This window comes from Mytilus galloprovincialis, chromosome 3 (genome assembly GCF_965363235.1).
Source record: "Mytilus galloprovincialis chromosome 3, xbMytGall1.hap1.1, whole genome shotgun sequence".
Taxonomy (NCBI): Eukaryota; Metazoa; Mollusca; class Bivalvia; order Mytilida; family Mytilidae; genus Mytilus; species Mytilus galloprovincialis.
In genome coordinates, this window is record NC_134840.1 from 86373653 (window position 1) to 86401346 (window position 27694).

Sequence of the window (27694 nt, forward strand, 5' to 3'; positions counted from 1 at the left end):
ATTTGGCAACATTTTCTAAAAAAGCGACTGACCATATTTCATTTAGATTTATGATCATTTATATGTCATTTTCAGATTTTTATAGATTTTATTTCGACAATAAAAAATATAGATACAGTTTTCATGCTTCCTTGTCCGGATATCTTATCTTACTTTACTCCATATCAGTCGGAAACCCTTTTGAATTAGAACAAAAGAATCGAAGTTCTTTGTTAGAGAAGGCGATAAATGTGTACTGTATTGTTTACTATAGTGACAAAAATTTTAAAAGTTAATAGAAACAAACAAAATTACAAGTTTCTTCTCAATTACAATGTGTTTTATTTTAAAAACACCATTTGCACAAGTTTTCAATTTATCTAGTACATAGTTGAGCAGAACAATTAGATTTCAAGTCGACGACATGGCCGGGTATCTTTCAAGGGGGGGGGTCCCCATAACAGCAAAACAGTGAATTGATTTGGTGAAAAACAGATAACAAGGAATTGAAAAGGGATAATAACAGATAACAGTAATGAAATATGAAAATAAATCTCTCAAAGACCAATCCAGTAGATGACTCGTAGATCTTAGTATATAACTTGTGGTATGGACCTAGAAAATTTGTGCAAACAAGACGTTTCGGCCGTTGGGGCAGTTCTGCCTTGGTTGATTTTTTTTCCGTAACTTGGATGTTGAACGAAATTACTAGTTTCTGTTTTTGATATAGGGATATTTTTAATCTAGGGCATTTGAGGGATCAATTTTTAATGATTTAGATTTTTTTATTTAATTTTTGAAAATAGTGCAGCCAGTGACACTTTATTATCAATTTGATTTTTAGATTATTTTTTTTCTGAAAAGCAATATATATACTTTACAAGTAATAAAAAAAAACATTGATGCACAATATATTTTTTTTATTTAATGACCTCATGATAAAACTTACTTATAAAATACAAAAATACCCAGATCAGTGGAGACAGGACATGTAACTGAAACACGCATATGCCAGTTATGGTTATTCTGATAATAGAAATTGACTCAAGTGACAATTCTGATAGTATAATAGAAATTAGACCTAGTAAAAATTTGGATGACACCAAGTGAAAAACCAATCATGTATCTTATGTGAAATTATAATATATGGAAAATTTGGGTACAGCAATGGAGAAGCTGAAGGATTTTAAAAAGGGTATTTGTCGAAAAATTAAACTGAAGACACATCTGTATTTGCATCAATGGTTTCTGAGCTTCAATTTTCGCCATGTGAAGCAGCTAAAAAGCTTTTAAAAATATGGTGATCATGATTCTCTTTCATGTAAATGAAAAGAAAGGGAGTAGCACTTATAATATAAATGCTAAAAGAAAAAGATGTTGTATAATTCCCAAAGCCATAATTCAAACCCACACCACTTAGTAATGTAAAACAATTCAAAGGAGAAAACTAACTGCCTAATTTATCCACAAAATAGTGAACGAGAAACTTAGTAACACAGTAACAAACTACAACCACTGAATCCAGGCTCCTGACTTGGAAATAGGCACATACCAGTGGCGGATCCAGAAATTTTCATAAGTGGGGGCCCACTGACTGACCTAAGAGGGGGCCCGCTCCAGTCACGCTTCAATGATTCCCTATATAAGCAACCAAATTTTTTCCCAAAAAGGGGAAATGAGACTATTATCCATTCAAATCACAATTTTCAATTATCTTCAATTTCGACGGAAGATTGGCTGTCAAAATGCTAACATTCCAATTTTCAATAACAGTTAACAGCAAATAGATTCTCACAATAACAGATAACAAAATAGATAATAGTCCTATAACAGATAACAAAGAATAAGACAATAACAGCTAACAGTAAACAGGGGCGTAGCTAGGTATTCATTCAACTGTAGGCACAAATCGGCAGGGGGCCTGGGGTCCGCTCAAAGCCCCCAGCAGGTCCAGGGCAAAGCCCCCGACGGAAAACGGATTTCAGCGTTTTGGGTGCAAAATTTTATGCACAAAAATATTAAATTTTCTGGTTATTTAATCATGATAATTATAATATACATGATGAAAAGTTCGAAGAATTATGAATAATTTACCATAACATCTGAATGGTGAATTAAATAACGCAGTACAATTGGAAAATCAAATAAAAAAAAAAATACAATATGTATACTGCCCAGCATAGCTCCGCGTATCCCTTTAATTAAGCAGTACACCCTGTTTGGTATTTTCAAATCTATTCCGTTATGATCGATATATATATACGTTTAACTTAATTGAAAGTACATATTGACGATCCTTCATTAAAAAAAAAAAGGCACTTGCACGTAAACACTGATATTACTTAAGAATTGAATGCTTCTTTTTGTAAATTTATTGGGGTGTAAAAGCGTTGACCGAAGTACATTTTGTATGAAGCGCGGAAGCGCTTCATTCTAAAAATGTACGTAATGTCAACGCTTTTACAACCCTATAAAGTTACAAAAAGAAGCATTCAATACTTATAATTACATTTTTTAGCTATGATCATGAAAACACGAATTTTATATATTTTATTATTTAATTCACCTGTGCACTTTATTGTTGGAGCACGTGTTATCATGAGTGAAAAGTTGTATTGAGCAATGCAACTGCTTACGGAATAACACGTGATGTGCAGTTAGCCAATCAGAATAAAATAGTATAATGAAACATACATCTAATGTAATTATTATATAATAACACTATCCTTTTGGCTAGAAAGACATCAACCATCAATCAGTTGATTCTTAAACCTTTACCCTAGCCACACAAACACATACACACATAGTCGATGCCTAAAAAGATCTGTTCTGTTCATACTATTAGTAAACGTAACAAAATTCAAAAAAATTCGTATTTCTCTATATCCCGCTTTACTGTAAAATCCCTACCTGCTTTAGAATTTGAATAATTGTGATCATTACACGTAGATCTGAGAGTATTCAAAACCACTGGTAGCTAGTTGATAGATTGGTTTTTAAACTTCCAGTGTAAAATATTTATGCAAGTTTAGAACAAAAAAAAATGTGATTATTTACAATAAACACAACAGGGAGCTTAGTCCTGTAATAGGTGTTGTACAGGCCGAAGGTCTGGAAATTTGAAAATGCCATGCATTGGAAAAAGAGGGATTATTGGATAGGAGCAGAAACTTTGCCTTTCAGTAGACCAACTACGAACTCCTCAAAGAGTGGCATTCTCTCTACAACTAGGCATAATATTAAATGTCCCCATTCTGACCAGACGTAACTACGTATTTATACATCCTGCACAGCCAAACGGACGACAAACATTGGCAAGTCGGGTGAAGACAAAGTGGACAGCTAGTTGAAAACTAACAACAACTAATTAAAAATTCATGTGTCTAAGTTGAGGTTCATTCAAGTTTTTGTTGATCAAATTGAAACGATCTGAACCAAAGTTCTAGTTTATAGTTTCTATATAAGGTACACACATAACAAACATTCAATTCTATCCAATATTCCATTCACTAAGGACGAGAGACTAGTGTACACGTGCTATTCGATAATTAGAGTTGTGACAACTTCACTGGAATTCATCTACATATAATGTTGTTTATTATTTTTCTTAACAAAAAAAAAAAATTTGTGAAAAATTTATGTGTAGGCACGTGCCTAAAGTGCCTAACGGCAGCTACGCCCCTGGTAAATATATTTTCAGAATAACAGATAACAAAGAATTAAAATCCCCCATAACAGCATAACAGTTAAACCCCTTGCCCCCCCTCTTTCAAGTTGGATGAAGAAAATGCATAACCTCCGATTTTTTTGAAAAAATTACCACGGACGGAAAACATATCAAGATATTAGTTTAGTAATTTTCGTGTCTGCCCTTCCATTATGTGACTCAAGAAAAAAATCCAAAAAATGGGTAACAATTGTATCGAAAAGAGAAAATCGAGTGCACCTTTTTATGTTAGGGCGTGTTTGAGTTGAATATTTTGTCTTGATATCGTACAAAGTAAGATTATTTCATACATCGTCTCGCATCAGATTCTATTATTTTTATATATCAAAGCTACAGATTTACTTTATAACACAAAAAAATAACAGTACTAAAAGATGAAATATATGGGTCAAGTGAAATACCTATCTAATGAGTCACAAAAACAGAGAAGGTGTGTTCGAATAGCTATTTTTTACTGAAAGTACTTGACACTTATGAACCACATCAACAAACAACATCTAATAAACATCAATCAGAATCCTGACTTATGACAAGTACAAAAAAAAAAGAAGCGGGATAATAAGTTTTGATATGTACCAACCTTTAACTTTTCCCGAAACAATAGTGTAATATCACAACATATAGAAAGACACACCATAAAATATCAATTGAAATGGCTGAACTCAATCAAAAGACATATTTATACAAATGAACATACGCTGAACAAATAGATTTGATAATACAATGAAAATACAAAATAAAAAAAAATAAGTGGTGATATTCAGAAAAACAACCATAACCTTGAACGAAATGCCGCCAAGTAGAATAATGTATACAGTATACAGTAATGAAGAACGGAAATATTTGTATTACTTTTGGACTTTCGAATATTTTGGCCTCGAACATCACTGAAGAGACTGGTTAAACAAATATAAAGTAACTTTTTAGTAGATTTTAAAATAAGGATATATAGTTTGATATAAACGCTGTCAGTTGCGTGTTAAATTGAGTATAACTTATAAAACGAATACATAAACTAGTGGTGATCCTTAAACGTTTGAACTTATAAAACGTATTCATAAACTGGTTTTTTTTTATATTCAAATGTTCGATATTTGAATATATGATGTTATTAACTTAATTTCGCTTGACATATTTTTTGACGAAATTCAGTCATATTTTTTATTATGTTACAAGTGTGGACACAGATGAGTGTGGATAGTATGTTTGGATGTTTGACAGTGTCTTATGACAAAAGGGAGTTCTATGTTTTCCTATATGGTGTTATTAACTGTGTTGCACGATGACAACCAACCTGAGCATTAGGTGTATTGTTTATTTAATATTTATTTTTTATGTTCAAGACGGGCATGAAAGAGACAGTAATTACATTAGTTGCCAAATGATTATGATAGAATATGTTCCACATCTTTGACTTTGGATACATTTTGTAGATAGGAGAGCAACATATTATAGGTTCATTTTTTCATGTGTTTTTTTCTAAATGGGAGATGATATATAGATTTGATGACATGATATAAGAAGCCTGTAATTCAATGGTTGTCGTTCTTTTGTGTGTTACATATTCACTTTTCGTTTATTTTTTGTACATAAATAAGGCCGTTTGTTTTCTCGTTTGAATTGTTTTACATTGTCATTTCGGGGGCTTTTATAGCTGATAATGGGGTATTGGCTTTGCTCATTGTTGATGGCCATATGGTGACCTGTAGTTGTAAATTTCTGTGTCATTTTGGTCTCTTGTGGAGAATTGTCTCATTGGCAATCATACTACATCTTTTTTATATGTATTTGCTTACTATTTGTATGGTTCTACTTATATTATTTTGTGGTGGATCATCAGTGTCATTAGTAAAAAATTTTTGTTAAACTGTTCCTCAGATTAGAATACATTTATTGATTTATAGTAATGACAATGCCTGACATGATGCTTAGGGCTAGATGATCTAGGAAGTAAACCTTTGTGCTGATTTTATCAATTCTTTGATAATATCGCCTCCAAATCCGGTTGAAGCAAAGAAAATTTTTGACCAATATAACAATGATTTCACCAAAAGAACCTTTGTGAGCATGTTTCAAAGACTCACAACCGCTCCAAAAGTAATCTGATAGAATTTAATGCATGTCAAGTGGATATTATCAACAGCTACTTAGTTAGTTAGTCTTAATATGTCTAAATATCTACAAAGTAAAAGTATTCAAAAGGTAATGCAAAATTATTCTCCTTTCATTTTTTTTGGTTATATGGATACAAATATAAGTGATACAGGTACGGCAGCATTTGTTGTGGTAAAAAGTTTAGTAATTTACTGTAACAATGTTCACTGGTGTCATTCGGTTTAACGAGAGAAATGATCGTGAAAGAATATCTAACGGCGGTCAAGTATTGAGAGACGATCGTGAAAGCTCTGGTAACGGATCGTGAAAGACATTTCATGTAAATTCTAGTTCCGAATCTTTGAAAAAATCGCTTAATTGTCAAAACTCGGAACAAATCAAAACAAAAAATTATGTCTGTCAAAATGGTTTAACTTCCTCGTCATAACTGTGAAATAAGATGAAGAAAATGTGCAGTACTTTATGAAAAAAACACAAAAGGCGCAATGCATGTCTATGAAATTAATTACGATGTATTTGAAATTTATTTTTTGGTGTATCTGATTGTACAGTAAAATTAAAGTATGTTCTTCCCTTAAAAGCATAAATTGTATATGAAAACCTTGAATTTGTTGAATTTCCACCAAACTTGATCGTGAAAGATCAGGCAACGCATTATTTTGATCGTGAAAGATAATGCGTGACCAGACTTAATACTAGTAATCAGAAATCTGTATTTCTTTTACCATTTGATAAACCTGCAACTGGTTGAAGCATTTCACTATTTTGATAAGGATGAACATTAAAACTATTATTTTTTTCTATTCAACACTTTACCTCGAAAGCAAAAAAAAAACAACAAAAAAAAAACAGCAACTAAAAACCTGTCTAAATAAGTGTGAAAGATTCAGCTCTGAGAATCGGTCAAGCACAATTCAGGCAGACTGACACTATTTAGCCAATAGTATTGATATGCAACGTTTAAACCAAAATAATATCCATCAAACAAAAAATTACAGCAAAACAGCATCTTTCATGAGTAATTTGAGATTGAACGATAACCAACATTTTATGCAACAGTACTTTCTTAAGTTATTTGTATACAACGCAGATGTGGATTGATTTAACCATATACTACAGACTATAGAATACCAGAGCGCAAATGCTGTAATGTCTCGTCTGCTTTACTTATGATAGTATATATTTGTTGAACGTCTATAATATCAAGGGTTTTACTAGAAGTGTCAAATGCGCTTAAGATTGTCAATGGTTCATAAAAAGAATTCAAGGTCAGAATACCATGCCATACAGATCTCTACAAATATCCTGTACACCAAATAAATGTGTTCCTATTATTACAGTGCCTTAGAAACTGACAAATGTTAAAGTTATGCTTTGCCAATTAATTCGGAACATAAGGTCAAAAGTATGTGAACCCTGACCGACAGCCAGACATAGACATCTTACTATCATGCAATATATCAAATACAATTGAAGTCACCATGGTCATATATGAAACATGCAGACAGACATGTACACCTTTTTTGTCTCCTTTGGAGAGTTGTCTCGTTGGCAATCATACCACATCTTCTTTTTATATAGACTTAGTACACATACAAATTTTTACCGCATAATTTCCAAAAACACATTGTAATGGGTAGGACATTCTTTGGATGTGTACTGATTGGTATTTTTGGTCTAGGATAAGTTGTAATTGGTTTCGAACTAGCTTCAGTAACTACAGATCAAGTGCTTTGATGCAAGTGCTTTGTGTTTATCGTTTTCTTTTTAGTTATTACTCTGCGTGTGCTTCGTACCGATCTGTTGAGTTCGGCCATTTCCACCTGATTTTTACAGCTGGTTTTTTAATGCCATGCTGTTACACCACTGTGCGAGGTTTTTGGAGGGCTCTGCGCTCACAATGGTGCCAGTTGTTTAGTAGTTGTATATATCACCAGTGAAAGTGGTGATGAGAAGATTGTGTGTAACCAGAACCTGATATAGAGGTTGCATGTTACTATGTTTTGTGATTTTCACGGACACGAGTCCAATCTTCTTTTTCCTAAATAACAAGTTTTTATTCAAATAATTCAAACATTCTTTTGAAAGAAATCCGCTCAAACAGGTGCTAGGGGTTGTCCTAAATTACAGTGAGGTAAAAGTTTTGTTTTGCCCCTTCGTTTTGAAAGGCGTCACTGTTACTTGATCTTACTTTGAGAATGAGCACATCATTAAAAGAGCTGCTACTTGATTTTTGTGTGTTTTTGTTGTGCATGTTATACTTTTTTGTCATTAATGGATATTTAATATTCTTTGTGGTTCTTATATAATTTAGGACTAATACATTGAACTATTCGTCGCGAACATATCAAATAACTTAATCCGAGTGATATTGTTCACTGTATAGGATTATATCAATCATAGAAATTGTAAAAAATAAATGTAAATTGATAATCAGATTATCAAAATAAAGAACATAGAATTACATTTACGAACTAAAATAACTTGTTTCTAATTAGATAGCAGATTAAAACATGACCATACAAATAACTGAAAGTTCAAGCTGAGAATTTTAAAATAACATATCAAAACATGTTGATAAAAAGTCCTGATTATGAAATGTAAATAGAAAAAAAATATAGAAATACTAGTTATTTAACACAACAAAATAGATATATGCATAATATCTAAACTGTGGATTTTATAAAATTATAATGATTTTGCCATTTGATTGGGACTTTCTTTTTTGAATTTTCCTTTTTCCTTTTTCATTTGATGTCTGATTGCAACTATATTTCCGGGAAAACTTGGGGTATGTTCCTTTATGAACCATATGGTATGATTGCCAACGATACAACTCTCTGGGGTATGTTCCTTTATGAACCATATGGTATGATTGCCAACGATACAACTCTCCAGGCATCAATGGACGTAGTAGGTAAGCAGCTACAAGTCACCGTGCGGCCTTCAACAATGAGTAAAAACAATACCGCATAGAAGTAACAAATGTAAATCAATTTAAACGAGAATACTAGTGTTCTTCAACTCTGTTGTTATGTGTTCATTCCTTGTATAATGTAATTTATTTTGTGCTATATCATGTTTGATTTTTATTTATCACATACTAATTAATGTTAAAAAAAGCGCATGCATATGGAAATTTACTCCAACAACAATTGTTGACATATTTCATTTATTTTTTAAATCGATTTTTTGGCAAAATCAAGATTCTTGTGTTCTTTTTGCTGTCGGTAATTAAATTCCAACTAAAAGATCTGCGTGTAGCCCTGTAGAGCAAAATATGAAAACGGTAAATATGACGAAGATCGATATTAAAGGGTCTTAACTGATCCGTACTCATAGTTTAAAAGATAAAATATCCCATACCTTAGATTTTTTTATATAAATTATTTATTAACATTTGGGTCATTTTTAAATAACTTTCTTTAGAAATAACATTAGTGATACGAATTCTGAATTTAATTTCTGCACTGATGGTAGTTATTCTTGGTTGTTATTTTGAAATTCAATCCAACTTTCAATGACTGGCACTTCTATATATAGCTTCTGATGGTAAAGACTGAATTCTGCACATGGTCTATAAACGGACAACCATTTGTTTCTGAGAAGGCCAGATGAATGGCATATGGTCGTCCCTGGGCTAATTATAAGGTTATGAGAACATTTTTTAATTTTTTTTCCGTAACTGTTCGTCAGTTTAAATGCCATAATTTGCAAAATCACAAATATAATAAATCTAAAACAAGTCAAAACGCTTAAAAAATAATATGTCGAACAAAAAGTTAACCGACTTTAAAATATCTATCTTGATGGACGAAAACTCGAGGTACTAGGGTTAAACTATACGCTTAGTGAACTTCGCACAGAGGGTTACAAATCGGAAATTTATGATAAAGAATCATTATACTATACTGTCAATATTTTAGATATTTTCATAAAATTAAATGTTACTCAGTACAACAAATCAAGTTTTTTGTAATTTTACAAGTTTTATTATCGTTCTGAACATGCATGAAATATTTGCCACTTGACGTTTAATAACCAACAATTAATCAATCAATACAAGTTTTATTGTAAAAGGAGTAAATCCGGTAAGGGTCGATTTTGGCCTCAAATTTCAAGTTCATCTAACGAATGATTTTAGACACTTTTTAAACATTTAAGTGTCTATTTCAATTGATTCAATTAGTTTATGTGAAAGATTTTAACTGATATAGTCATCAAAAACGCTCCGATTCAAGCTGAAATATGAAAAATTATCAAAAGTGCAAAAACGTCACTTTTCAAATGTTTTTTGTCAAAAATAAAAGTGGGCCTCATCCGTGTACATCCTCAAACTTTATATATATTATGTATCATCATCAAATACAACTTACGTTTCAATATTATGAATGAACACGAATTTTCATTTCATCTAAAATTTAACTAAAATGCTAAAATTGCGAAGATTTCAGTAATTTAGCATGACTTAATGATGCTAGTCTGCGATATATGTGCATTGTATGGTCAAAAACAGCCCATATTTATGTAGCAGAAGCATTCTACTTTCCAATAGATAGCTTACAGATTACATTTTTACAATTTTGTAAAACTGCTATATTTTGGGACCAAAAAGGGGTCTTACTGAACCTACTCCTTTAGCATCGAAGGCTATTTAAAATTTTAACGGACAGCATCACAAGTTGGTTGACCGATATGGGATATCTGTGTCACAGGTGACCATGGGTATGTCCCAAATCGTCGTAACCACCATCCTGTTTGTTTTCTTTTTCTCGATGGTGAGATCCCTGAATTTGTTCTTGTCACGAGCAAAATGAAGGGTGTCACGAATCCAGCAAAATCCGGCTGCTTACCATCCGAATTTGTTTTTGCCACAAGCAACACGAAGGGTGTCACTAATGTAGCAAGATCAGGCTGCTTACCATTCCGAATTTGTTGACCACATCTTTTCGTCGTCGTCTTTCTTTTAGTCATGGTGTTTTCATGTTTCTCGTCGAATTTTGAGTTTTAATTGTTTCCTTGGTACATTCCGCATCACTTTGTAGAATATACATTGTGAGCTTATTATCCTATAAATTTTTCAAACTGATAACCGGCTTTATAATAATTCAGAAGTTGTCGTTTGTTGATGTGGTTCATACGTGTTTCTCGTTTTATATACACAGATATGCGTATTGTTATGCGATTACTTTTCTACATTGGCTAGAGGTATAGGGGAGGGTTGAGATCTCATAAACATTTTAACCCCGCCGCATTTTTGCGCCTGTCCCAATCAGGAGCCTCTGGCCTTTGTTAGTCTTGTATTATTTTTAATTTTAGTTTCTTGTGTACAATTTGGAGTTTAGTATGGCGTTCATTATCACTGAACTAGTATATATATTTGTTTAGGGGCCAGTTGAAGGACGTCTCCGGGTGCTGGAATTTCTCGCTGCATTGAAGACCTGTTGGTGACCTTCTGCTGTTGTCTGTTCTATGCCATGGTCGGGTTGTTATCTCTTTGTCACATTCCCCATTTCCACTCTCGATTTTAGATTGTAACGTTGGTTTTCCCGTTTGAAAGGTTTTACACTAGTCATTTTTGGGGTTCCCTTATAGCTTGCTGTTCGGTGTTAGCCAAGGCTCTGTGTTGAGGATCGTACTTTGACCTATAATGATTTACTCCCACAAATTGTGACCTGGATGGAGAGCTAAAATTCGTTTATGACTGACTGGAAAATAGTATTGAAGTTAGCAAGGATTTGCATCGTACTATATAAATCATTGATTTCAGGGACCATAAATGGCCCTTATCATACTTAACTCGTAATGTTCATTGCTGGAATATGTCCCCTTCTGGTGCAACACAACACACGATCATTCAAATCAACCAAAGGTGCTAAGGCGATTGACCTCCTACTGACTCTTTTTTCTCTAATTATATGTTTTTAAATGTTTTAATTAGTTTTAGTAAGTATTCTTTTCTTTTTAACTTGTAATGGATTCTTATTCTAAACCATTCGTATTGTATTCAATACGATATTCTATGCCCTCTTATTTTTCCAGGTGAAAATAAGATAAAGCATTAAAGAATAAAAAAGCAATTACAACACAAACAAATACTTATATTGAAAAAAAAAGTGGGGTCATTTTCCAAAAACCATTTGAAATCAATCAGTAAATGTAAATGAGAAGATGTGGTATGAATGCCAATTATCAAACATATTTCATTGTAATATAAACAAACTTTTGTAACAATAGAAATCCTTTTAACATCAGTGTGTTCCGAGTCCGAGGCCTTCCAAGTGAATACAATTAATACCTGTCACAAGTGACATGAGTGATCAAAATTCATACCTGTATATAATATAAAGCCGAGAGCATTTGACTGAAAACAATTTTTGGACAAATATTTTCTGGTGAACAGGATGGAGGACAAACCACCGCCATATTCCGAAAAGGTAAATAATACATATTACATAGCCTCCTTTGATATAAAGTTATTGCAATGTGCCAATAAATTAATTTATCTTTATTTTATTTCCTTAAATTTCTTAAATTCAAGAAAAAGCAAAGATGTCTTTTTTCGTTTTTGGTGCTAAAACAAATGAAAAAAAATCTTCTAGATTCAAAATGAAATAAGTTCTTATTTTTCTAATCCATTTATAGATTTCTGATACTAATTAAAGCATACAATTGTAAAATTTTCAAATTTGCCGAACACTTTCAGACCACATTCTACAACGTTCATGTATTTCTAACAAGACTTTCAAATGTATGATTTATATCATTTTAAGCTATTATATTCGTTGTTTTATTTTTTAATGATAGAAGTAGTGATAATAATTTTTTTATAAGATTAAAAGCATGAACTAGCTTGTTGCTAAATACAAAGAACACAATGATCAACAATCAGCTTAAACTAACCGGTTAAGACCAGTCATCCTCACGGTTACAACTGTTAAACCGGCATGCATATATACTGATTTTTCATGTATTTTAGTGAAAATATTAAGTAAAAGATCAGTAGCAACGTTTTGGTCAAGTCTGTTCAGAATCACCAGTATCATTCATTTTTTGGCGACAACTCTTTTAGGGGTCCGTAGGTGTCCTGTTGCAAGACAAAATTTCTCATCTTATCCAATAAATCCTCATTTTCCAGTCAGCCAGGATGGCCTCTATTTCAAGACCTACCTATTGTATTTATTGTTAACTTGTTATCGTCCTGAACATGCATGTAATATTTGCCACTGGACGTTAAGCAACAAACAATCAATCAAACATTTTTAAGGGTTAAACTTTGTAATTTTCGCAAATAGGAAAACTGCATGTCTGTAATAAATAAATTCTTTTTCATGTAAATAAACTTATCTAGGTCTATTATATAAATTATCATGATAATTACTTTCCAAAGTGATAAATTTCTTTAGTTTCTTTTAGTGATGAACCTACTTAAAAGTTGCAGTCGTCAATGTGCTTGTAAATCGTCGTACTACGATGTAAATTTATTTTTTATCTTTTTATTGCACAGTAAGATGATATATATCATTTCTCGAACAGTTTAATTAGGTGGTCATTCCGACCAGAACATTTCTCATCTTACATTGGTCATTCATCAAATCAATGTTACTTCTTAAATCTAATTCTCAGCTATAAAATATTTAGTCATTCACAAAAGATCACAAAAGAAAATAGATTATTTAAAGAGTAAGAAATAAGTTATTTTACAATTGAAATATGATGACATGTATAATTAATTTTAATGTAACGGATGCTTCATTTTACTTGACATATAAAACAATAAAACGATGACAGAGAGCATGTGTTGAAATACAAATGTTAAAGTATGTATAAAAGTGAAAGAAAACCTATGTAATATCAGAGTGACAATCACTTTATCACTTTATCCGACGTCATAGCAAAATACAAGACCGTCAACAAGCTGATTGTGGGTTATCTACGCAATAAAAGAAGACATCAAATTATGACAAATACGCAAATGATACCAATTACAATAACACCGTTTTTTATATAGATTATAAAGACGTTTTATGTGTAAAAGGATGATTATAAGGGTTCGTCTTAAGTTCCGCTTCTTTCTTAAAAAATATCCCAATTGAACCGCCAAAATGTAGTTAAAACAGGAAGACGTAATCAAATTTTTAAAAGGTTAACCTCAAAGTTGTCCTTAAATAGCACCGTTCACATAAAAAAAGATGAGAAAGGATTTTAAATGGCGCAATTTGAATTCATTTGATATTTTTTTCTTTCTGCACCAATTCACCACTGCATCTGATTTAAATCACGTCTCAGATTTAGTGCGGAAAGTGTAAAACAAACACTTGAATGGGTGTGTAAAGCAACACGTTGACGACATTTTTCAATTTTAGGATAGCATGGATAGAGTTGACACAAAAGTCAGTTCATCTGTAAAACAACTTAATACACATAAGGGAAATGACTTTTCTTCTCGAGTGATTATTTTTGTTTTAAGACAATTACAAAGTATGAGCCATCAGTGACCGCTGTGGATTATAAACTTAGAATTGGTAGTAAATAGCAAATGCAAGTTATTTCTAGTAAATCTAAGTTTATTTATAACAGAAAAAACGCGAAAATAATTTAAATTAATAGAAATAGAAAAACCACTTATTTTGAAAAAGTTGGCTTGAAAAAATCAATTTTCTGTGGCTCAGAACTGTTAACTTTTCTTGAATATAATTGTCCTATAGATAATGCAAGCTTTAACGGTAATGTCAGCAGCCTCATCATGAAACTAGAGGCTCTAAAGAGCCTGTGTCGCTCACCTTGGTCTATGTGAATATTAATGAAGCAGATGGATTCATGACAAAATTGTATTTTGGTGATGGTGATGTGTTTGTACATCTTACTTTACTGAACATTCTTGCTGCTTAAAATTATCTCTATCTATAATGAACTTGGCCCATTAGTTCCAGTGGAAAATGTTAGTAAAAATTTACAAATTTTATGAAAATTGTTAAAAATTGACTATAAAGAACAATAACTCCTAAGGGGGTCAATTGACCATTTCGGTCATGTTGACTTATTTGTAAATCTTACTTTGCTGAACATTATTGTTGTTTACAGTTTATCTTTATCAATAATAATATTCAAGATAATGACAAAAAAACAGCAAAATTTCCTTAAAACTAACAATTCAGGGTCAGCAACCCAACAACGGGTTGTCCGATTCATCTAAAAATTTCAGAGCAGATAAATGTTGACCTGATAAACAATTTTACCCCATGTCAGATTTGCTCTAAATGCTTTGGGTTTTGAGTTATAAGCCAAAAACTGCATTTTACCCCATGTTCTATTTTTAGCCATGGTGGCCATCTTGGTTGGATGGCCGGGTCACCGGACACATTTTTCAAACTACTAACCCAAAAGATGATTGTGGCCAAGTTTGGATTAATTTGGCCAAGTAGTTTCAGAGGAGAAGATTTTTGTAAAAGATAACTAAGATTTACGAAAAATGGTTAAAAATTGACTATAAAGGGCAATAACTCCTAAAGGGGTCAACTGGCCATTTCAGTCATGTTGACTTATTTGTAAATCTTACTTTGGTGAACATTATTGCTGTTTATAGTTTATCTCTATCTATAATAATATTCAAGATAATAACCAAAAAGAGCAAAATTTCCTTAAAATTACTAATTCAGGGCCAGCAACCCAACAACGGGTTGTCCGATTCATCTGAAAATTTCAGGGCAGATAGATCTTGAACTGATAAACAATTTTACCCCCTGTCAGATTTGCTCTAAATGCTTTGGGTTTTGAGTTATAAGCCAAAAACTGCATTTTACCCCTATGTTCTATTTTTAGCCATGGTGGTCATCTTGGATGGTTGGCCGGGTCACCGGACACATTTTTTAAACTGAAACCCCAATGATGATTGTGGCCAAGTTTGGTTTAATTTGGCCCAGTAGTTTCAGAGGAGAAGATTTTTGTAAAAGTTAACGACGACGACGGACGACGGACGACGACGGACGCCGGACGCCAAGTGATGAGAAAAGCTCACTTGGCCTTTTAGGCCAGGTGAGCTAAAAAGTAATTTCGCGATTATCGTAGGATGAAATAAAATTAATGAGGTCATTGTAATTGCTATTACCCTATCAAATAAAATTAATAAAGTCATATCGCGATTAATCGATCAGATGAATCAATGTAGTCATCGCGAATAATCGATCAGATGAATCAATGTACTCATATTGCGATTAATCGATCAGGTGAGTCAATGAAGTCAAATCTCGACTCGATTCCCGGAGTAGATTGAATTGATTAATTTTTACCACCCTTTGTATTGCTAGAATTTATAATGCAGAGCCAGTCTGAATAAAATTTATTTGTAAATTTCATTTTGATCTGTTTTCCGGTCATTTCGATACATTCCTTTCATCTAAATTATGTTTATTTATTTCTTAGAATGGTTTCTACAACAAGGCTTATGATGGATCATTAGATATTGCTCAACTTGAGGTGAGTGGACATTTTTGAAATAATACTGAATACGCATAAAACAATATACTTTAAAATTCACAACATGTGCTATAATTTCTAATTGACTGCAAAGCAATAAAAAATGACAATGTCTGACATCTGATTGCCTAATTAATTGTTTAATCTAAAAACTAATAATTAGTTAATGTTTTATTTAATAGTAAAATTCAATTAAAACATGGGCGTAAATGTTTGTGGTCCGTAAATTAACTTTGATGCTAAACACCACACATTCTATACTAAACAAAAAATGTCACATTACATACATTTATCGCACACAAATAAAGAGTGCAATCTTTTTTCTGCAGTCATTCATTGTATTCTAATTCAGATTGTTTAGGGGCATTTGCTTTAATGGTAGTTTTAAATGTGTGATTTTTAAAGCCACTTAATTTAATAGCAGACTGTGTATACATAAAAAGTAAAATCACAAAAATACTGAACTCAGAAGAAAATCAATTCGGAAAGTCCATAATCACATGGCAAAATCAAATAACAAAACGCATCAAAAACGAATGGACAAGAACTGTCATATTCCTGACTTGGTACAGGCATTTTCAAATGTAGAAAATGGTGGATTGAACCTGGTTTTATAGCTAGCTAAACCTCTGACTTGTATGACAGTCGCATCAAATTCCATTTTACATATGGTGGCAATAAGAATAATCGAATGTCTATTTCTGGACATAAGCACAGGCACTCGTCTCAGAATTCTCCCCCCTATATACCTTTTTAGTGTTATATTAAGGTATATAGGAATTTTTTTTCTGAGACAAGTGCCTGTGGACATAAGGTATTTATTTTAACTGTTTCTCAGTGCTGGTAATAAAATATGAGGCGTGTATTATACAATTATAAATTATTGTCAAACCTTTCTTTAAACATTATAATCGTCATCTGGCATACTATGTCTATTTTTTAACCATACAACAAAGATCCCTGCGTTAACAGGTATTCTTCTGTCACAACATCTCCTTGTGTCGCACCGGTTGTCAAAGGTGATAAAGAATTGAATTTCCATCTGAAAATGAATTATAAGAAAAGCCAACGTGGACTTTTTATTATGCCCCACCTACGATAGTAGAGGGGCATTATGTTTTCTGGTCTGTGGCTCCGTTCGTTCGTCCCGCTTCAGGTTAAAGTTTTTGGTCAAGGTAGTTTTTGATGAAGCTGAAGTCCAATCAACTTGAAACTTAGTACACTTGTTGCTTATGATATGATCTTTCTAATTTTAAAGCCAAATTAGACTTTTGACCCCCAGTTTCACGGTCCACTGAACATAGAAAATGAAAGTTTTAGTTTCAGATTAAAGTTTTTGGTCAAGGTAGTTTTTGATGAAATTGAATTCAAATCAACTTGAAACTTAGTACACATTTTCCCTATAGTATAATCTTTCTAATTTTAATGCCAAATTAGATTTTTACCCTATTTCACGGTCCATGGAACATGGAAAATGATTGAGTGGGGCATCCGTGTACTTTTGATACATTCTTGTTTGTCATTATGATTGAATTGATTGCCCCAATATAGTTATAGTGCGATTTGACAAATAAGATTACATAACATTCAACAGAATTTAATAGAAAGTGATTACTGATTTTAAAAAAATATGAAATTGAATTTTGAATGAATTATTTATACAACCAACTTATATATTTCGTAAAATTAATGTTCTGCCCCGCCCCTGCACATAAATGGTGCATATTAAAGTGCATCTAGCTGCACCAAGAGAACATTTTAAAGGTAATAATTAACACCTGATAGTAAATATTTTGCTGTCAGATATATATATATTTTCCGAGACTACCATATGTTGCAGTAGTGTCATATTGCAGTGGCAGATCCAGAAATTTTCATAAGTGGGGCCCACTGACTGACCTAAAAGGGGGCCCGCTCCAGTCACGCTTCAGTGATTCCCTATATAAGCAACCAAATTTTTTCCCAAAAAGGGGGGGCCCGGGCCCCCTGGCCCCCCCCCTAAATCCGCCTCTGTATTGGTACTTCTCTGAATCTGTGGTCGATCCCTTGCAAGACCTTTGAGAAAAAAGATGCATTTGTTCTATAGTGTGTGATAACATTGTGTGAGGGAATTCGACGTTTGATGTACCACTGTTCACTCCAGTGCAATTTATGACAATACCACTGCATCAATCAGAATTATTTTTTTTTGCAGTGTTTTAAGAAATGATTTTGCTTTGTTGTCGCGTATTATTTGTGAAACATTCAATGTTTTAAAAAGGCGAATTTTCTTTATAAAGTCAATGATTATGTTGACTTTTGAAGGCCAAACTTTCTACAGCCTTATATACGCTAATGAAAGATCCAAAAACTATACCAATACATAACGACATGTTTATGAAATTATAACAAATCTATTGGTTAACAAATTTTTACTCGTTATTGCAAAATAATGAACTTGATATATCTGACATTTTCTCCCTACCCAGTTTACCCCTATACATTTTTATGATGTGGACTGGTCAATGTTATTGAATCGTAGGCAATTTGATTGGATTAAGTTGTTATTAGTTTACCTTTAAACTTGTTTATGCTTTTCATACATGACTATTGATTAATTAGAACGTGCATGAATGTGTACGGTAACTAAAATGACCTTCAAACTGGACACTGGAAGAGTCAATATTATGTTTTATCAATGAAAGTTAAGGTATGAAAGGTAAGAATTGCCACTTATTCGATTTTCACAAAATTTTCGGAATATACAGTTGAAAGGTTATTTTTTAAAAGCCTATTGTGAAGAGTAAAAGAAAGTTTACAAATAATACGTTTTGTTCCATTAAACAAGTCATTTTCGTAAGAGAAATACCGAAATATATTTTACGCACGACTACGTCAGGTAAAATTATTATTTATCATTATAAAAAAGAGCATTTTTCAGTCTCATTGGAATATGTTGATTACAATTAATCCCAAACTTAAGAAGTAAGTAACTAAAGTCAAAATATGTCCGATCTGCCTATTTCTGCACATCAAAAGTCAATACGATCGTTTTAAAGTCAATTTCGTCCACCTCACAAAATCTTGTTAGGCACTATAAGCCTGCATGACTTCCCATGGTTCTTCAAGTTTGAATCTCTTATACCTATACGTTTTTCTTTTCTTAATTTATTTCGGCCTGGTCTCCATGTGGGCTTATTGTTTCTGATTTAATTTCTGTCTTTTAGTTTTACTAGTAGTGTCTATCCAATGATTTATATGTCTTCCTTTCTAAGACACATTTTTGTGTAATTTTTCTTTTCTATGGGGTTTCAGAATATGACTTTTTTTAATGCTTCCCACATATGATAGATTAATCAGTGTTGCCTAAGAAGATTTCGAAAGTTGCATTGAAATGGCCGTCATATTTCCCTTCCCACTGGCTTTGGTTTAAAGGGGTTGCATGCCAAATCTAATAGGAAGATATGGTCACTGTTTTCTATAGATGGTGATGGTTTGCATTGTAGATTAAAGGCAGATTAAATGCTACAACATTAATCTGCTTACCCTTCCGGAGCACATGGGATCAACCCCAGTTTTTGGTGGGGTTCGTTTTGCTTAGTCTTTTGTTTTCTATGTTGTGTGTTGTGTACTATTATTTGTCTGCTTGTCTTTTTCTTTTTCAGCCATGGCATTGTCAGTTTATTTTTGAACTAAGAGTTTGATTGTCCCTCGTATCTTTCGCCCCTCTTTTAATCAGGACATAACTTTCCAATATACAAATTAAATAAGCTCCCTTATGTGGAGGTTTTTATCATGTCAAATAAAGTGTAGACCAAAAACTTATTGCTTTCTTTTACAGGAAAGAAAATCCGAAGAAAACAGAAAACTACAAAAGGAAAAGGAATTGGAAGATCCTTGGGCCTTACCTGATTTGGAAAATACAGAAACACCATGGGGAGGTTCGTATTTCTTTTAAACACCATTCTTCTCATGTAGAAGAACATTGTCTCTTTAGAGTATATAGGTAAAAATAATAAGAGACCAGTGCCTGTGATTTCGTATCTTATCTTTTATTTGTTAGGAATATATACCAAGAGGGAGGGTTTATTGCTACCTTTCAAATGTTTCTGAGACACTAACTGCGGTTGATACCAATACATTCAAGGAAATTCACGTTAAGCATGTTGTTCATAATATTTGTCATTGTAATATTTATTTATTACAAGGCATTAATCAATAAATAATTATATTATAAATGATTTTGTCACTTGTCGTCCAGTGGCAAATATTTCATACATATTCTTGACAAATCTTAATTAATGTCATAAATGATAGTCCTCTCATATTTTTTTCTAAGTCTATTAATAAGAAAGTTAATTTTTTAATGATATAATATTAAAGCAGATAGATTTATTCACATTTTTGTTAAATATGTTCCATTAAGTGACACAGAGAAGCAGATTTCTTAAAATATTGATTCATTTCAGAATTGGACACATGTGGCAAAATACTGAGAGTGGCATGGCTTATTATAAGGATAGTTATGTTTCTTGCCTTCCTGTATTTCTTTATTTGTTCTCTCACTTTCCTTAGTGATGGGTTCAAGTTGGTTGGAGGTAAGTTACTATAGAAACTTACTATAAGTTTATAAAAGATAAAACACGCTGATAGATGCATTAGTTATGTTAAAATTAAGGTGAAGGGAGATATATTCATCAATGTGACAGCACCAAAAAACCACAAAAACAAAAAGATATCTACATATATTTACTACAACCTGCAGTTTCAGAAGCAACAACGATTATTGAATCAATTATAACATGTGAAACTATAAATTAACATTTTAAATTTTTGTCTTTTCTTCCTTTTTGTATACAAATATTTTTTTTTAATAAGAAAATCATGAGGGTGTACAGTTTACACTTTACAATTCCATTTCTAATGCTGGCAAAACTTATCTTGATGTATTCATGATATTCATGAAATATTTGTCACTGGACATTCAGTAAACAACAGTAACACAACATGAAAACATTTTTATTAGGTAAATCTGCAGGAGAAATCTTTAGAAAGAATGAAATTCTATCCAATCCAGTGGCAGGAGTAATGATTGGTGTCCTGGCTACAGTTTTAGTACAGAGTTCATCTACCTCAACCTCCATTGTTGTTGGCATGGTTGGAGGACAACGTATGTACATAAATAGTTTGCTAATTTATTCTTAAACCTTCATAAGTGTTAATGGAACATGTTTATGTATTAGAGAATTGAAATCATAAAACATTTCACTAAACATAGGGTTTTACTCTCTTTGCTCTTGAGTTGAAATGTTAACCATCTTTTTATCCTTGGATAGATTTGATAAATACCATGTAAATTGAAACAAATTTAATATTAGAAAAAGGGTATGATACTAACTTTAAATTAGAAGGGATTTAACAGGAAGCATTTATTTTTCTGAGACATAAAGGGGTCTTAAATCTAATATACCAGTACTGCTATAATTATTTTTACATTATTTTCTAGTTTTGGATGTCAAGACAGCTATTCCTATAGTGATGGGTGCCAATATTGGAACTTCTGTTACCAATACTATTGTTTCAATGGGACAGATTGCCAGTAAAGATGACTTCCGAAGAGCCTTTGCTGGAGCAACAGTACATGATATGTTTAACTGGTTAACAGTTATCATACTTTTACCTATAGAAGTGATAACAGGTACATTCTATGTAAACATTTTACCTTTTCACCCTTAGATGTCAATACAGATAGAATAATATGAATATACTTTTAAACATGCCTTGGGCTGTTTTATTCTCTTTGGTCGGGTTTTTGTCTCTGACACATTTCCCATTTCCATTCTTAATCTTATCAATATTCCTAAGGACATTGATACGTCTAAGAGATATAATATATTACTTAAAAACGAAAAACAAGAGGCTGTCATAATGACATCAAAACATCTTTTTATTACTCCTAAATGGCAAAATGAAAGTTGCCAATTTCGACCTTGACCTCAACTTTGTCAACACAATTTTAAAAGCGTTGGTAGTTCTCAACTTATTGCATAAAAACAACTTGAAATACTATTTTCAAATCAGTAAACCAAGGACCAAAGAAGCAACTTAAAATGCCCTTGAAAATTGTCAATATCAAACTAAATTTCTATTTTGTCATTAGTAACAGCATGTTAAGTTATGAAATTTAAAGCAATGAAATCACCACAGAATGTTTTTTTCCAGGTTATCTATATATACTCAGTGAGAAAATAGTAAATTCTATCGACATGAATCAAGATTTTGAAAAACAAGAATTTCTGAAAAAAATCACCAAACCATTTACCAACCTCATCATAATAGTAAGTATGTCACCAGAAATGTTTTCTGAGCTTTCATGTTATGTCACCAAACCATTTACTAACCTCATCATAATAGTAAGTATATATGTCACCAGAAATGTTTTCTGAGCTTTCATGTTATGTCACCAAACCATTTACCAACCTCATCATAATAGTAAGTATGTCACCAGAAATGTTTTCTGAGCTTTCATGTTATGTCACCAAACCATTTACCAACCTCATCATAATAGTAAGTATGTCACCAGAAATGTTTTCTTAGCTTTCATGTTATGTCACCAAACCATTTACCAACCTCATCATAATAGTAAGTATGTCACAAGAAATGTTTTCTGAACTTTCATGTTATGTCACCAAACTATTTACTAACATGATCATTATTGTATGCCACCAAAATGTTTACAAAGCTTTCATGTCATTAACAAACTTGCTCATAATAGTTAGCATATCACCAGAAATATTTACAAAGCTTTATGTTAAAATTTAAGAAGGATTAAACAGGATGCATCAATATTTCTTTTCTAATATACCAGTACTGTTTCTTTATTTACATAATTATCTTCTAATTTTGGGTTTTCTTATTTCTAAAAAGTCCCTTCTTTAAACCCAATTAGTGGAAAATGAAAGGGAATATTTAGGAATGTAAAATAAAATAAAACAATTTTTAAGATGCATGCATTTAAATCTACTTATTAACCTACATACAAAGTAAATATCACCAAACTATTAACTATTTAAAATTGTTAGTATATCACCATTGACAAGAAAACAATCTGGTTGAATTGATCATTAGTCAGAATTTCAACAGCATTTTTAAGTGATTTGTATTTTCAGATTCAACCAATTAAATTTTGTTTTCAATTGCAGCTTGACTCAAAGCAGATCACAAATGTTGCGAAAGGTGAAGATGTAAAAACCTTATTGAAAGACTGTTGTGTAAAAGAAACAGTAATGCAGAATGTTTCATCTCTTGTAACGGTCAATGAAACTATTATGTCTACTGTTGTGGAGGTGAACAAAACAGAATGGGGCTTGGAAAAAGTCAAAGTTTGTGTAGAAAAATGTAAGTATTTGTAATAATAAAGGGTAAATTTCTTGAGGGGGGATATTATAAAATGCATTGAATAATTTTAAAAAGAGTCCAGAGTATTTTGCTGCTCATACATGCATCATTTTAATTTAGATGTTTTACACCTCCTCCAGTTAAAGCAAATTTTGTAATATTATAAAAAGGACTGATATTTTAAATAGAAATTTCCTTCCAGCACAACTTTTTGTCATTTAAGTTGATTATATAAAATTAATTACATTTCAGCATGGTCCATTATTTGAAAATAAAAAGAAGAAAACTAGCAAAAAATATGTGTTGCACATCCTAACTGTAAATTTAAAAAATAGTTTTAAAATTTGTATTCTATTTTAGGTGAATTTGCTTTCAAACACTCTGGACTAAATGATCATGAAATTGGAGCTATAATTCTTGTTGCTGCATTAGTTATGTTGTGTGTCTGCTTACTAGGAATTGTCAAAACCATGAATTCAGTTTTGAAAGGAAATATCCGTAAAGCTATCAGAAAATTCATCAACTATGAATTTCCAGGGAGATGGTCATACTTTACAGGGTACATAGCTATCTTGGTTGGTACAGGACTGACATTCTTGGTCCAATCCAGTTCTATCTTTACATCAACTTTGACCCCACTTGTTGGCGTGGGAGTAGTAAGTTTGGAAAGAATGTACCCACTGACATTAGGGTCAAACATTGGAACAACAACAACTTCCATTCTTGCAGCCTTGGCAACAGATGATATTAGACTACCTTTACAAGTATCAATGTGCCATCTTTTCTTCAATTTATCAGGAATTCTCATTTTTTACCCACTAACATTCATGCGATTTCCAATTCCAATGGCCAAACATTTGGGTATGGTGACATCCAAGTATAGATGGTTTGCTTTGGTTTACTTAATAGCCATGTTTGGCCTGTTCCCTGCTGGTGTGTTTGGTCTATCCATAGCAGGTTGGTATGTGGTATTGGCAGTGCTGTTACCAATAGCTCTTCTTGTAATATTTGTTGGTGTAATAAAAGTGATTCAACATAAAAAACAATCATGTCTGCCTAAGACACTGCAGAACTGGAAATTTCTTCCTGTCTGTTGTCGTTCCTTGGAACCAATAGACAGAACTATTTGTGGACAATTTACCTGTTGCAAGAGCTGTAATAATAAATATGAAGATGAGGAAGCATCATTTGAAGGCAATCAACACAATGGAATACCAACACGTTCAGATGATACAAAACTGTAACATAACATACATTTTAAAGAAATATCCCTCATCAATGCATGAATTTTAGACATTTTTGCCCTGTCACAGGTTTGAGATTAGGCCAAGTTTGAAATAACATCTTGTCAACCTACAAAACTAAAAACTTTACAAGAGCACTGACAAATTCTATGAACATTTGTGTAGATATATTAGACTCTAATTTAAGACCTGTGCAAAAAGGTGAATGTGACCAATCCATAATGCATTTAATAAATTTCAGAGATCATAGAAGCCAAAACTAAGAATGTGATATTGTTTTTGTTTTTGTTGAAGACTTCCCTCAAAGTTAAACATTTTGATAGCCTATATAATCTTTGTATATCTTCTAAATTGAAAGTGCGGGAAATTATAAAGCCCTAAAATTGACATCCACAATTAAATGTTGAATTTCATTTGAATCCATAATTAGTCTTTTATAATTGTTTATCTGTTACTGAAGTTAAACTTTAAAATTTGTTTTAACTTATCAGCCTGTTACATCAAGTTGTGAACAAGATGGACCTTTTTTGCATTCTGAAATTGATAATTATATAGCTTGCAGTCACACAAGTTCTTATTCCAGTGCTTTAGTATAAATCAAACACATCAAAAGTCAATTAAGCAAGACACATTATGATGATGGGCATGTACATCTAGGTGATAGACAGTGACAGACGTACATAAAATACAACCATGTTACTTGATGATTGACAGTTACAAATTGAATAAGTTAAAAAGTCTATAAACAGTTAAAAAATCTATTAAAGAGAATAAGAACAATGGTTAATTTGATGATTGACAGTTTCAAATTGAATCGGCTTTAAGTCTATAGACAGTTAAAAAATCTTTTAAAGAGAATAAGAACAATGGTTAATTTGATGATTGACAGTTGCAAATTGAATTAGTAATGATAGATCTATAGAAGATGGTTTTAAAATCTTTTAAAGGGACCTATAATACTGGTATAACAAATGGGACTTAGCATGTATAATGTATACTTTTTAATAGCTTTTATTGATGGGTTGTTGACTACACTATTTCACTCATTGTTTTATCTCTTTAAAAAAATAAACTGGAATCTTCTTCTTGAAATAGTGAATATATGCAAATTTTATGAAGTCAAAAACTATCATCTTTTGTTTCCATGGTTGATAAACCTTTTTTGGTAATGAAGATAGACCATGGATACCCTGCTGGCAGGTCATGTTCCTTCTTTTGACACCAAACAATAGTACTTCAAGCTTCAGAAAAGCTACTTTGCTACTTCAAGATTGGACTAATTATGGCACATGTATGACCAAACCTTTTTTTCCCCTTGTGTAAACAAACACCTATAGAGTAGAATGAAAATCTGTGTAAATATAAAAAAAAAATGTGTATATAGTGCCACGATGAAAAAAGTAGTTATCAAAAAGGTCCTCATACCAGTATATGGATTAAATGATGTGCATTCTGAACATTGTAAATCTTTTGTAAATAGATTATCTGGTAGACCACTTACAAAATAATTGATTTACATGATTTAGTTTATAACTTTTGTACATGCATTCTGTATTTATTTATTTTTTCACTTGCTTTTATATTTTAAAATCTATTTTGTTTTTGTTAACTTTTTTCATATGAATGAGAATAAAAATAAGATAAAGGTTGTTTCTTATAACATAACATGTATTTTTATATTAAAGAGATGCACTGTTTTCTATCATAAATTGATACATCCTTATTGCTCACTAAGTTTTAAATTTGGGAGTTCCTGGTGAAAAGTGGTTCTGACACATCCAATCTATTACTGTAAGTGGTATTTTTTACCCATATTTTGTAACATACCATACATTATACATTCATCACTGTGCTGCCATTTTCCATTCAGGGTACATTAAATTAAAGGACCTATGCACACAATGTGTTACATAACTTGGCATTAAATAAAATTGAGAATGGAAATGGGGAATGTGCCAAAGAGACAACAACCCGACCATAGAAAAAAACAACAGCAGAAGGTCACCAACAGGTCTTCAATGTAGCGAGAAATTCCCGCACCCGGAGGCGTCCTTCAACTGGCCCCTAAACAAATATATACTAGTTCAGTGATAATGAACGCCATACTAATTTCCAAATTGTACACAAGAAACTAAAATTAAAATAATACAAGACTAACAAATTAAACACTTTTTTTACATTGCAATTTGCATTTTGTTATATGCAACTTTTTTATCTGTGCAACCTTGGGTTTTATAAATAAAATTATTTCACTCATTGCTTTAGATATTATATGTATTTTAAATAATTTTATGTAATTTTTAATTTTAGCAGTACTAAGTATGCTGGTTGTACTTGTACAAAAACCATATATGTTTATAATAAAACTTTATAGGTTTTCATACTTTTTGATGTTGAATATATGGCAAGACAGTGAACAATTTGACTTAAAGGAGATTTGGGGTACACATCAATGAGATGGATTACAGACTATAAACCATACAAGTTTTAATAAATTGACTTGGTTTTTCAATTATTTTGTTCATTTTTTTTGGGGCTTCAGGTGACATATGTGGTCTTCAACTTTGTTTACCGTAACTGCATTATTTTTTTCCCCAACATGCATGCAAAATTTCTGCAAAAGTTAAAACAGATGATATTGTTATGCTGTAGCAAAAAAAAAAAACACACTGTTCAATGCAGGAAATAAGTGTGAAAAATGCAACGGGGTTATAATCACAATAATATAAATTCGTGTTTAGAATTTTTTTATATAAATAAAACAGAATTTTTCTCA

The 27694-nt window shown here is 32.0% G+C and overlaps 1 protein-coding gene across 1 annotated transcript; it reads left to right on the top strand.

The window, feature by feature from the left end:
* Positions 1-12101: 12101 nt before the first annotated feature.
* On the top strand, positions 12102-27430 carry LOC143069254 (sodium-dependent phosphate transport protein 2B-like). Its single transcript, XM_076243791.1, has 9 exons — positions 12102-12258; positions 16244-16297; positions 20118-20217; positions 20746-20874; positions 21303-21446; positions 21783-21974; positions 22499-22614; positions 23479-23674; positions 24035-27430. The coding sequence occupies exons 1-9, from the start codon at positions 12226-12228 to the stop codon at positions 24916-24918; spliced, it is 1848 nt and encodes a 615-aa protein (XP_076099906.1). The 5' UTR covers positions 12102-12225; the 3' UTR covers positions 24919-27430.
* The last annotated feature ends 264 nt before the right edge of the window (positions 27431-27694 follow it).